The 13,257-nt window shown below is 46.9% G+C and overlaps 2 protein-coding genes across 9 annotated transcripts in view; one reads left to right on the top strand and one right to left on the bottom strand.

The window, feature by feature from the left end:
- The window catches only part of CF1H1orf105 (chromosome F1 C1orf105 homolog), a 59,018-nt gene that overhangs the window by 38,862 nt on the left and 6,899 nt on the right, over positions 1–13,257 (bottom strand). For 2 of the 6 annotated variants that reach the window (XM_060643529.3, XM_060643531.3), the window contains exon 2: positions 3,081–3,166. The exons of 3 other annotated variants lie outside the window; for them this stretch is intronic. In XM_060643529.3, the coding sequence (XP_060499512.2) occupies positions 3,081–3,166 (86 nt within the window). Of the gene's footprint in view, positions 1–3,080; positions 3,167–3,849; positions 4,011–13,257 lie in introns of those variants that run through there. One more of the 6 variants, XM_060643535.2, reaches the window with a different exon arrangement.
- On the top strand, positions 4,139–6,890 carry PIGC (phosphatidylinositol glycan anchor biosynthesis class C). Of its 3 annotated transcripts, none has more exons than XM_060643525.3 (2): positions 4,139–4,249; positions 5,539–6,890. In XM_060643525.3, the coding sequence occupies exon 2, from the start codon at positions 5,714–5,716 to the stop codon at positions 6,605–6,607; it is 894 nt and encodes a 297-aa protein (XP_060499508.1). In that variant the 5' UTR covers positions 4,139–4,249; positions 5,539–5,713; the 3' UTR covers positions 6,608–6,890. The 3 variants fall into 3 exon arrangements, with proteins under 3 accessions (XP_060499508.1, XP_060499510.1, XP_060499509.1); XM_060643527.3 differs by lacking the exon at positions 4,139–4,249 and adding an exon at positions 4,285–4,537; XM_060643526.3 differs by lacking the exon at positions 4,139–4,249 and adding an exon at positions 4,285–4,581.

Below are 13,257 nucleotides of genomic sequence, written 5' to 3'. Positions count from 1 at the left end.
ACTCTGGCTTCTCTGTCCCGTTTGTATTGAACTAACCAATGCCACTTGTGGACTGTCAGAGACAGTGTACAAATTAAGGCAGAAAAAAAATTGTTCAGGGCATCTGGGTAGCTCAGTCAGTTGGGTGTCCAATTCTTTAAAAAAATTTTTTTAATGTTTATTTATATTTGAGAGAGAGACAGAGCGCAAATGGTAGAGGGGCAGAGGGAGAGGGAGACACAGAATCTGAAGCAGGCTCCAGGCTCCGAGCTGTCAGCACAGAGCCTGACGTGAGGCTTCAACCCACAGACCCATCATTACCTAAGCCGAAGTTGGACGCTTAACCGACTGAGCCACCCAGGCGTCCCAAGTGTCCAATTGTGGATTTAGGCTCAGGTCATGGGTTCTGGGATCCTGCCCTGCATCGGCTCTGCTCTGGGCATGAAGACTGCTTAAGATTTTCTCTCTCTCTCCCTCTACCCCTTTCCCTCACTCACACTTGCTCTATGAAATGAAACAAAATGCTTTAAAAAATTGTTCATCAAAGCAGATGTGTAATGGGTGAAATGCCCCCAGATCTCCTTCCTGAAAAGACCTATGGAGAAGTTATTTATGAGAAGTAAGTGCAGGGTTTTTTCATGCCTGGACTGCTTCCTTGGAGTCTGTGTCCCTGGATGCTGAATCCACTCATTTCTTCCCGTGGAACATATTCTTCCATCAACCGCTCTGGAACATTCTTTCTTTCTAGTCAGGGGGTGAAGCCGTGAAGCTGCATGGATAGTATCTGTTCTCTTCACAGGTGTGACCTGCCTCGCGGCTGTTGTGGTTCATTTTATTACAGTGTAAGAGGCCAAGGCCAGCAGGGGGCCTGCACATCATAAACTGCCTGTGTATGCAGCGCTGTGCATGCCCCTGGCATTCCAGAAATGGAAACTCGGAATGCCAGGAACACCTCTCCTCTCTAATGAGGAAAGATTTCATTGTTCATTGTTCATTTACAACATGGGCACGTGAAAGGAGTTTGGGGTCCCCGAGGCATTTATGGTTTCATTTCTCCTCACCATTTCCCTGGGCCCTGGGAGAGCAGGGGAGGTGGGTCTGACCCAGCTCCTTTGCTGCCTTTTGTTTGATTTGTGAACAGCCTGGCTTGAGCTTGACACGCAAATGCTGACCAAGAGACACCTTAGAACTGCTTTAGCACTCAATCTCAAAGAAGTAGGGGCTCAGTGTGACCTGAGGGCTCTCGAGACTGACGATGAGTTTGGCTTCAGGTCAGGCACTGGTGCCGGGAGCCGGGCCTCACCCTCTGCAGCCCTGCAGGTGCGTTTCAGGAGTTTGCGGATGGGGGTGCGCTGAGTACATTTTGCTAGCTGTTTCTGCCTCTTTTTTAGGCTGTTCCATGTTAGAACTGCTCGTCCCAAAGTAGGTTAATACTTAAAGCACATGTGTAACTTTCTTACCGAGATCTTAGAAGAGGGTTTTGCTGGAAATAAACAGCTTGGAACCCAGGGCTTTAGCCAGAGAAAGAGTTGCTGATCTTGAAGAATTGTTTGGTGCTACTCAAACTAACCATTCTTTCAAAGACTTTGTATTCCTGTTGTCTTCCTGAAGGCTCAGGGCACCACACCGCTGTTGTCCAGTCAGCGTCTTTGGAGGTGGGGAAGCATCATTTCTCTTCCAAAGGGCTGAGATTGCTGCCCAAATACTCCCAGTTTAGAAATGAGTAGAGCTTCGCTGACCGCTTAGGTCATTTTTCCCTGTGACTAGCTTGAGGTTAGCTGGCCAGAGGGAAAACTGACCCTTCCCTTCCCAGCTGGCTGCCAATAGTCTGGCCCTTCTGACACTCCAGGACCCGGCTGTGAAAGGGAACAGGCCCTGGGGGGTACACAGCTGTATTCTGGGTCTGCCTTTTTCAAGCCCCCTTCCTGTCCCCTACCCCTGTAGGTACCCCAAACTGTACAGTCAGGGACTAAGACAGCTGGGGTGAGAGAGCCCCGCCAGGGAGGCTTTACTTCTGGCTGCAGGGGCAGGTCTAATGAGAACAAGGAGGAGGGTGGGATGGAAATGGTGGACTGCTACCCTAATCAGATGTCAAACACGGGCCATTTCACATGAGCAAGACAGGAGCTAGAGTTTAGATACAAAGTAAAAATAGCAGATCCGAACAAGCACTTCATAGGTGCTCTGAAAACACACACATCTGTCTCTTTGCGGAGACTGTGGCTTTGAAAAAGGGCAGCAGATAAAGCAAAGGTACATGTTATTGAACAGGGGATGTGGGGAGAATGTCCCTCATGGCGGTCGCTTATCTCTGGGCTGGAAGGTATGTGACCCTTACCAACAGGAGGAAAAACTCCTTTCGAGACTCCAACCTTCCTAGCCAACTGTCGCACGTGCCAGAGAGCCGGCCCTCTTCACCTACGAAGTGCTTTCGAAGTTGCCTCCTGACCTGCTCTCTCCTTACTCTCCCTCTGATCGCTCCCGTTCACTATTCAGCCCCACATTACCTCACGCTCCCCCTTCCCCTCCCCAGAGCTGGGTATATCACCACACCCAGGGACCAAAAATGCAGGAGGAGTGAGGAAGCCCGCTCATTCCGCGTGTCGGCACTGAGATGCTGCTAACACACAGGCACCTCCTATTTCGAAAAAGAGAAACATGTTCCATAGCAGTTTGTTGGGACGTGTCAGGCTTGGTGAGATTGGAGAGTGTCTCAAAGTTCTACACAGGCAGCTGCTACTCTACAAAGACAGAAATGTATGGTTCTAGACTTTTGGTGGTTAAAATTAGAAAATTCCAAACGAAAGCTGAGGAGAAAAAGTAAGATGCCGAGGGGGAGGGAAGAGTGTGGAGAACGCTATCCACGGGCAAAATTCTTCCGTGTTGCTGCGTGATGGTTGCAGAGAGGGAGGTTAATCAAGAGCTAGTCCCCCTGCCAAGACTATCCTCAGTGCCCACTTTTGTCCGAGAAACCCAGGCCATTTCTGGTTTTAGAGCTCTCATCTTGGGTTTCTCAGATCTGCCCCTCTGAGAACTGCCCCAGCAATCACCTTCCGTGAGGACTTTGTTGAAACCTTCGCCCTCAGGGGCTGGGCTGTTACCTTTTGGGAAGGCTGAGCACCAGTGGCTTGTTGCTGCGGCTGGCCTCACTAAGCCAAGGGATCTTGTCAAATTTTGGCACAGAAACCTGGAGGGAAATGGAAAGAGATCGGTTTGCAGAATTTATTGCGTTCGAGCATTGCCATCAAAACCAGGACCAAAGTCGGCTAATGGCAGCTCTACAAATGCCAGCACTTCCAAAACATTTTTTATGATTTATATTTGAGTCTTTTGAGTCTCCCGTAAAGTCTCCAAGAGTAAATAGTGTTATCTCCACTTTACAGACGAAGAAAATCAGAGCTCAGGCATTATGATTTGCCAAGTCACACAGCTAGTAAGTGGATTCGGGTTTTCTGACTTTGGTGCCCCCTATATCTTGTATTCTACTATCTCTATCCCTTTGCTGTTTTATTACTTCCATCTGTTTATGCATCCTCTGAGAGTTCTACGAAGTCAGCTGAACATCAGCAACCTCCTGTTCAGTCTCCGGCTGTTTTCAGCCACAGTGTCCTCCACCCCAATTCCTTCTAGGCAGCAAAGAGGAGAGAACCACACTTGGAAGCTACAGACAACTGGATGTTAATCTTGACGAACCCGTTTTTCAGCTGTGTGGCTTTGGACGCATCACAACCTCTCTGAGCCTCAATTTTGTCCTCTGTGAGGAGATCTATCATCACTTTACAGGTCAATGCACAAGACACAAAGCTCCAGGAGAGCAGGGATTTTTGTCGTCTTCATTCACTGTTGTATCAGGAGCACCTAATACAGTACCTGTATGTGTCCAGTGAATTCACGGATGCATGGGAAGTCCCTAGTTGAGGGCCTTAGTAACCGGAGCTCAGTAAAAGTAGGCTTTATAATCTCTCGTTACCAGCCCAGCCTCTCCCCCTGGTGTTGTTCGGACGCCAAATCCTGTCTTTCTGTTGGGGACTGGCTTTTTCCTGGACTCTGAGCGGTGCGTCCTCAGAGGGGAGCCGGGAGGTCCTCTGAGCAGCCAGGAGGGGGCAGCAGCGACCTCGCAGTCTCTCTAGCCGGGGAAGGGCGCTCTTGCCGCGGAGGCTGTGGCGGACCCGGAAGCGCTCGGCCGCCGTCGCGACCCCCGGCGCCCCGGATGGGGAAGGAGGCGGGCGGCCGCCTTTCCCGGCCGCGCAGCCCTGGGAATTGCGGGCAGGTGGGTTCCGAGCGGGAGTCCGTGTTTGCGGGCCTCTTTCTCCTCCGCCATCCTCACCGGCGGCGGGCGCGGGAGGCCCCGGAGGGGGAGTGGGGCGCCCCCGGGGACACCTGCCCGACCCCCGGCCCCACGGAGGGGCGTTGCCCTTTCCGGCGCCGCGGATCCTCCAGCCGGGGCGAAGCCGTGAGCTCCTTGGGCCGGGGTCCTTGCTGCAGTGAGAGGGGCTCCCAGGGTGTCTCGTCTCGCTTGTGAAGCAAAACCTAGCGCGGGCTCTATGGAAGAAATAAGGTCGGCAATAAGAATTTTCTTCGCAGACTTGCAGCATGACCCTGGTATTTCTGACTCTTAAATTTTCATTGTGAAAAAGGGGTCGCTGTGTTCGAACCTCCCAAGAGTTTTTCCGTTATAAGTGGAGTGATAACTTTTTAAAGGATGTTACGCTCAGTTAATGGATTAAGAATCTTTGAGTCCTTGGTTTTGGTTGAATGAACCTTGGAGCCCATACCGTTTTGTTTTGTGCAGTTGTCGTTAGACTGGTACCTTATTTCTTTTCTTTTTTCTTTTCTTTTCTTTTCCTTTCTTTCTTTCTTTCTTTCTTTCTTTCTTCCTCTCTCTTTCCTTCCTTCTTCCTTCCTTCCTTCTTTCTTTTTCTTTCTTTCTTTCTTTCTTTCTTTCTTTCTTTCTTTCTTTCGTTCGTTCTTTCTTTCGCTCTTTCGTTCTACACATGCCTTTGAGAACTCCGTAAATAAAAGCTCTGGATCCTATCCCTAGAAATTTGCACTAAGTGCAGCTACAAGCATACAGCGACAGGGAGGGCTTTGGGTGAAGCCTCAGGGATATGTGAACCCCTGAGCTAACTGGTTTAGAGGGAGACGTGATGTGAGGCCCAGGCTTTGGGGTCAGACATTGGTTTGAATCTGGCTCCAGTGTTTATCACTGTTAACTTGGGCTAAAGTTACTTTAAGCACTTCGAATCTCGGGTTTTTTCTTGTTTACTAACTAAAGTGGAGCTAATGCTAACTTGAAAGCATGCGGGGATTAAATGAAAGAAGCTCCAGAAGGCACTTGACGCGGAGTAGGCACTCAGTACGTACTAGCTACCAGATGTCTGTTATCATCCGTGGGATTATAACTTAAAATCTGAAACAGAGGTTGAATGTCCACGGTTATTAAATGGCCACCGCACACATGTTGCTCAGACTTCTAATAAACTGGGTTGCTTTGACTTTAACCCTATTCTTCCCGGACGGTTCACAGCTTTCCGAGGTTCATGGTGTGTCTTTTTCCAGGAACTTGGCCTAGCCTGGGTTGCCGCTTTTGCAAGCGAGGCAGGTCGGTGCAGTGTCAGCCACCACCCGGCATGGGATTTCCAGAGAGGTCTTATTTCAGAACTTTGTAAGGAACGAGAACCACGTGGACTTCTGCGAGGGAGACCGAGCTGGCCTGAGCTTGAGGGAGAGGATCATGGGGACCCAGCCTGTAGCTGACACTGAGGAGGCCAAGTGGCAGAAGGTCCTGTACGAGCGACAGCCGTTTCCCGATAACTACGTGGACCGGCGTTTCCTGGAAGAGCTCCGGAAAAACATCCACGCCCGGAAGTACCAGTACTGGGCCGTGGTGTTCGAGTCGAGCGTGGTGATACAGCAGCTGTGCAGCGTCTGTGTGTTTGTGGTCATCTGGTGGTATATGGATGAGGGCCTTCTGGCCCCCCAGTGGCTCTTTGGGACCGGCCTGGCCTCTTCACTGATTGGCTATGTTTTGTTCGATCTCATTGACGGAGGTGAAGGACGGAAGAAGAGTGGGCGGACCCGGTGGGCTGACTTGAAGAGCGCCCTGGTTTTCGTTACTTTCACCTACGGTTTTTCCCCAGTGCTGAAGACCCTGACGGAGTCTGTCAGCACTGACACCATCTATGCCATGTCAGTCTTCATGCTTTTGGGCCACCTCATTTTCTTCGACTATGGCGCCAATGCTGCCATTGTATCCAGCACGCTGTCCTTGAACATGGCCATCTTTGCTTCTGTCTGCCTTGCCTCGCGCCTGCCCCGTTCCCTGCATGCCTTCATCATGGTGACTTTTGCCATCCAGATTTTTGCCCTGTGGCCCATGTTGCAGAAGAAACTGAAGGCATGTACTCCCCGTAGCTATGTGGGTGTCACGCTGCTTTTTGCATTTTCAGCCTTGGGAGGCCTGCTGTCCATTAGTGCTGTGGGAGCCATCCTCTTTGCCCTTCTGCTGTTTTCCATCTCTTGTCTCTGCCCTTTCTACCTCATTCGCCTGCAGCTTTTTAAAGAAAACATTCATGGGCCTTGGGATGAGGCTGAAATCAAAGAAGACTTGTCCAGGTTTCTCAGCTGAGTTAGGGACTTCCATTCGGTTCTTAAGGGAAGCTGATAGACTAATCTCCCGGCTCATACAAGATTTGAAGGCAGAATCCCATTCTGGAAGCAACATACTATTTTGGGTAGGGGAACAGAGATCAAAAGAAAAAGCTAACCAAGGGCGTGAGTGGTGAAGGTGTTTTTCTTTCTGTTACTCTGTGGATGAAAAAGCTTTCTGGGACCTTCTTGAATTACTGCCTCATTATTGCTGTAACAAAGGAAGTGATGTGGTTTCTATTAAAAAAATAACAACACATCCATTAAGTTGTCCCATGATTTTTCTGTAAGCAGAAGGCTGACAGAAGGGGCATGAAGAGAATGAAAGTATGTGTATGTGTTCAAGTCACTTCTCTCCTTTGGTTATCTGGAGCTCGAATCCTAGATGCTGTGACATTTTGTTGCCTAAGATCACAGAATTGGTTATTTAACCTTACCTCAGAGTTTCTACATAGTTCTTAGTGAGGCACGTGCACACTGCCTGGGACCCGGATGTGATGTGTCGCAATACATAATCAGAATGCTGAGGGAATTCAGAGGCTGGAGGCCAAACTGAATTGGAGAAACTAGGAAATATTTATTAGAGGAGATGGCATTTGAGCTTGGTCTTGGTGGTTAGGTGAGATTTCAGTAAGTAAAAGATGGTTTTAGGGCAAGGTGGCAAAGGCCTTTAGGCATCAGGTCAGTAATAAGCAAGGCATACAAGTCACACGAGTCATACTGTGTGTGGCTAATGGCAGCTGAAAACTGGATGGAGCTTGGCCCCGACCAGGGAGGGCCATCACTACTCTGCTCCAGCTGAGTGTTTCTAATCAGAATGTAGGCCTGGCTGCAGAGCTGCAGATTTCTGATGACATCTAATGATTTCTAAATGAAGTCTCAGTAGCTGTAATTGTGATTTTTAATGTGAAATCTGACTTGTAAATTCTGCCAAATTTAAATCTGGACAAAAGCCACACTTGCATGCAACATGTGGCTGCCTTTGGGCCACGTCTGTTTTTTAGGACAAGCACAAAAGTGGGAAGGTGTTTCATGGGAGATCAGCGTTCTGGGGGTTTGAGGGAAAGTTGGAAAGGAAGGTTTGAGTAACAAGTAGGGGTGTGAATGTTCAGGAATTTGGGCTTTAACCACAGGTCATTGGGAGCAATCCAGTTTATCTAAGGAGGGAGCAAATGCTTGGATCTTGGGTTATCCAACTGCTCTGTGTTTCAGTTTTTCCATCTGTAAAGTGGGAATGGAAGTATTTACCTCTAGAATTGTGATAATTAGAGGAGATGTATGAGTGCTTTGAGGAACTCTGGGCGCGTAGCAGAGGAACGGTAATGTTCGCCGTTACTGCTGTATCAGGTTGATCTCTAGGACGACTTGAAGAAGGACAGAGATGAAGTATAAGATGCACCGGGTGCCTCCCAGAATATCTGGTAACTCATGACATAACTCATTTGGGGCAAGTCCCTGCACCATCCCTTCTCACTAGAAATTAATTTCAAGTCAGAAACTAAGTAATGCTTGTATTTCTCTGAACATAGATTTCTCAAAAAATGTCTTGAACAGGACTGTGAACTAGTGTCTTCAGCTCTTTGGACTGATAAGAACAGTGTTTCATTAGGATGGGTAGTTTTCCTTAGGGCCAATTAGATTGCTTTCCTAGTCCCAAGGACACTGGCCAGAGGGGAGAGAAGGATCTTGGAAACTGACTTGTGGAGCTCAAAGCATCGATCCTGCATTGGGTGTGGCCATTTCACCCCTCGTGAGTGGGCAGAACTGGCTCATAGTTACTGTATAGTTCACATCAGGAACAGAGCAACAGTGGTTGGAGGTAGTAAAGAATTGTATATGATTGTGCTTTTTTTTTTTTAGTGTTTTAATACATTTGCCCTATTTGAATAGGTATGTGATTTTCAGCTTTAGGGAACTCACGTAAGCAGCAACATCTGTGTCAATGAGCAGAAAGTTCCCCAAATTTGAGCCACTTGCAAAAACAGTTTCAGTGGGACGAATTAATGTGCCTGTGCTGTCATTTTTCAGCTCTTCTCTGTCACACTGTGTATAGTATTTGGAGCCCCCCCAAGACCTGACCATATTTGGTTTGGTGGTTGTAGAAGCTTGGTGTGGAAATGGGAGGGGGACAGAGAGTTGAGGGTTGGATGATGTAGAGTGGGGCTGCCAACTCAATTCAGGTGGAAAGATGGTGAGAAGGATATTCCAACCAGAGTGAACAGTATGTTCAAAGTGCACGGGGACCTGATTTATCCTGGCAGTGGACAGAAGCACAGGATAGATGGGCTGCAGGGAGAGGGTATGGGGTCTGAGAGTGCTGAGTACTTTGAATTCTCGTATCCTGTAGTCAGTGTCAATGTAAATTGAGGTTTTGAAAAGGGAGACAAGATTTCCACCACACACACTTTCATGAGTGTGTATCTCTCTATGTATGTGCATATATATGTATATATATAAATACAATTCTGGCACCAGTTTTCGGGCTGAGCCTGGGGAGCTCTGTGGCAATAGTGAAGAGTGAACGTCTGGACTAAGGGTGTGAGGCCGATGGGTGTGGAGATGAGAGGCCTGATTAGAGAGGCTGTCAGAGAACTTGGTAGACTCATGTTGGGAAATGGAAGGGACTGGAGGATGACCGGCTGCTGCCTTGAGTGGATTTGTGTACCGTGAAAAGACAGAAGTGAGAACAGGTTTGGAGGTGAAGTAGAAAAGAAAATAAGAATGGGACACATAAAGTTTGAGGTGCCTGAGATGGTACACTCAGGCTAAGTGTTCCAATTGTAGTATCTGGAGGACGTTGGTTCTAAATTCCGGGCGTAATCTGGAAGGGTATTGAGATCTAAACAGAATCTAGTGCTTTTGCACTTGGAATTCTTTGTACAGAATTGGTTGCCTCATAACCAGGAATATAGTGGAATTAGAAATGGATCACAGAAAGATAATTAAAAAATCAAAATGGTAAGAACCAAAGTGAAAGACTGGCCCTATGAAAACAGATTAGAGAATAGAACACCACAGCCCGGAAGAAGGCTCAACAGAGATACAACATCATCACCTATAAAACTATAAAGGGTCGAAGTGAATCTTGATTTGTTTACCAAGTCATGAGTTACAAAAGACACCCTTTGAAATTTGAGCAAGGCAAGTTTAAGACAAATGAAAATACAATTTTATACACTTTCTGCAGTAACTCCAAGAAGTTTCACAGACCGAGAATGTAAGTGGATTCCAAAAAGTTTTGGGGTAAAATGCAAATAAAAAAGCCATAAATATTTTGTAAGAAAATGTTAAGAAACTCCAAGCTTTTAAGTGGTACTAAGAGCTCACTGCGGGATGATGAGGCTTACTTATGGCACGCTGCTTTGAGTTACTGCTGGCGGCATAGGGAGGCAGGCCTAGATAATGATTGGTATGACCTGTGTGACAGTTGTTGGGAAAGTTACTCATCACTTAAGTAACGTAATGCGGTCAGTATCTGAAATTTAAACAACACAAAGTGTGCAAGCAGAATGTTAATGATTTAGACTTTTAGAGAATACTATGATGTGTGTGTGGGAAGGGAAGGGGGAAATGGAAGGAAAAGGCATTACAGTAGCATTGGAATTAAAATCCCAAACAAGGGGCGCCTGGGTGGCGCAGTCGGTTAAGCGTCCGACTTCAGCCAGGTCACGATCTTGCGGTCCGTGAGTTCGAGCCCCGCGTCAGGCTCTGGGCTGATGGCTCAGAGCCTGGAGCCTGTTTCCGATTCTGTGTCTCCCTCTCTCTGCCCCTCCCCCGTTCATGCTCTGTCTGTCTCTCTCTGTCCCCAAAAAAATAAATAAAAAACGTTGAAAAAAAAAAAAAAATCCCAAACAAAATCTCGTTTGTGTAGGAAACTGTCAGCCCTCCTCACTCTGCACCCCTTCCTCCCGGCTCTGCTTCCTGTCAATCTTCCTTTCAGTAGATATGCTGGACAGTGGGTGGTGGTGGTAAGTGAGGGCAAAGAAGGAGGAATGGGGAGGCAGCTTTGCCTGTCCTTCCAAAATGGTGCCAGGGATTGTAGTTGGGAATGGAAGGGATCAGGGAGAGGTAGAGCTGTAGAGCAGCAGGTGTGCTTTGTTTTGTGGCCTGATGTGGCTTCTGGGTGATTGGCAGGCAGCTAGAAGGCTGTGCAGGGATCTGAGGACAGCAGCACATTGGTTCTGTGTGGTGGCCAGATTGGTGTCAGTGGGATGCCTGCATGCTGTGTCGGTACTATAAACTTTTGAGTGAGGCTTTGGGCAGCTGGCTTAAATTGTGGATATGAGAATCCATGCTGAGCATTTTCAAGGAAGCATGGAGCCATTAAACATCTTCTAAGCCAAAGGCCCAAGGTCAAGAAAAACAAAAGCCAGCAGAGGGCATCAGTCACACAATTTTACAATATTTCAAACCCATCGAACGCAGGGAAACAGGGCTGGAACACAGTGCCGTCCTGTGGAAGTTATCGATACTCCTTTTTGTGATGAAATTCAGCAAAGTCTTGGAATTCTTGATGAGTTGTGGTTTGAGAAATAACCACACCGTTTGAAGTCCCCATAAATTCAGGACACAAATAGCACATTGGGATTTGATAAATTATAATTGCTACATCTTCAAGCACCCAGTGTGTACCAGGCACTGTGTTAGGCACTTTATATACACTATCTTATTTACTTCTTATAACAATCCTGTAATTCAGGTATTATTTTCATTTTACAGTTGAGGTGACTGAGACTCATAGTGAGTCAGGAACTTGCCTCATGCTGTATTGCCAGTTTGGGCTGATGGTTTGCTTTTCTGACAGCCGAACTGGATCCAGGGCCAAAGGCTAACTGGTAAGCAGTTGCTTTTAATGCTTTCTCATATCCCTCATTATCTCTTTTATCCCTTATTCCTACCCCCAACATCTAGCAAAATATTTATTGTCCACCCAGGCTGATCTCTAGTCTCTACCATTCACATTTTATGATGTTTGGCCTCAGGAATTCATTCGGCAAATATTCATTGAGCACTAACTATAGGACATAGTGTTCCATATATTTGAAATATGTCTATGAACAAAGTGGACAAAGTTCTTTGACCTAGTAGAGCTTACCTTCTAGCAGGAGGAGACAGACAACATAAGTGGAAGTAAACGCTATGGGAAAAAAGAAAAAAAGTAGCAATGATATTAAATAAGGGGGTCAGGGTAGGTCTCATGGAAAAAGGAGCATTTGACCAAAGACTTGAAGGAGGTAAATGAATAATCCAGATTTCCCAGGGGGAAACCATTCTAGGCAGAGGCAAGAGCTGCTGTAAAAGTCCAAGCAGAAGACCCCAAACTGCCTGGCATGTTTGGGGTGTCGCAAGAAGTGGCTGAAGTGACCAAGGAGAACAGAAGATGAGGCCAAAGAGGTCATGTGGGAGCTGGATCATGTGTGACATTGCAGGCTATTAGAAGGACTCTGGCTTTTACTCTGAGATGGGAGCCATTAGAGGGGCTTGGAGAAAAAGAGGGGCATGATTTGACATACCCTTTGAAAGGCTCATTGTAGTTGCTGTGGGGCAAGACCAGAGCAGAAAAAAGCATTCAGAAAAAGAAAGAAAGAAAGAAAGAAAGAAAGAAAGAAAGAAAGAAAGAAAGAAAAAAAAAAAGCATTCAGAAGCTCTTGTGATAATCCAAGCAGGGAATGATGGTGTTCAGAACAGAGTGATAGCAGAAGTGGTGGAAAATAGTCACATTCTGGATATAATTTGAAAGTTTAGTCAAGGGCTTCTTGACATATCAGACGTGAGATATGAAAACAAGAGAAGAATCACAAATGACTCTTCAGGGTTTTGGCCTGAGCAAATTGAAAGATAGAGATGCCATCAATTGAGTTGGGTGCAAAGGGGATATAGGTGGAGATTTGGGGGAAGAAAATCAGTTTGAGGCATATAGGCTATGAAACGCTTTGTGGATATCCGGGCTGAAATGTTGAGCAGGGGGTCAGAGAGGGGAGTTAGGATTTTAGGAGCAATGTATGGGATGGGAATGTAAATTTGGTAATCACTGGTATTTAAATGGTATGAGACTGGATGAGATCATCCAAGAAGTTGATATAAACCAAGAGGACGGAGAACTCCAAATTAAAAGGTTGGAGAGAAGAAGAAGCAAAAAGATTTGGAAGGCACAGCCATTGAGGCAGGAGGAAAATCAAGAGTTGGGAGTTCTGGGAACCAAGTGCAGAGGACTCGGGATGGGGGGGAGGTGGTCAACTGTGATCAGATGAAAATCTGGTAAATCAGGGGAGCCTGGGTGCTTCAGTTGGTTAAGCGTCTGACTCTTGATTTCGACTCAGGTCACGATACCACAGTTCGTGAGACTGAGCCCTGCGTTCGCATTTGTGGGTTCTCTCTCTCCCTCTCAGCTCCTCTTCCTCTTGTGTTCTTTCTCTCAAAATAAATAAATAAAAAAAGAAAGAAAATCTGGTAAATCAAGTAAGATAAGGGCTGAGAATTTACAGTTGGATTCAGCGAGGAAGCAGCCATTGGTATCCTTGAACAGTTTTTGGTGGAGTGGGGGGCATAAGAACCTATTTCGGGTGGGGTTAAGTGAGAAAGGAGAAGGAGAGTTGCAGAGGCAAGTATAGGCAACTTTCTGGAAGTTTT

Source organism: Panthera onca, chromosome F1 (assembly GCF_046562875.1).
Source record: "Panthera onca isolate mPanOnc1 chromosome F1, mPanOnc1 haplotype 2, whole genome shotgun sequence".
NCBI classification, from domain to species: domain Eukaryota; kingdom Metazoa; phylum Chordata; class Mammalia; order Carnivora; family Felidae; genus Panthera; species Panthera onca.
This window is presented reverse-complemented; position numbering and strand designations above follow the sequence as displayed.

Excerpts from the sequence above, each read along its gene's own strand:
- PIGC (XM_060643525.3), top strand. The coding sequence starts at position 5,714 with ATGGGGACCCAGCCTGTAGCTGACACTGAGGAGGCCAAGTGGCAGAAG.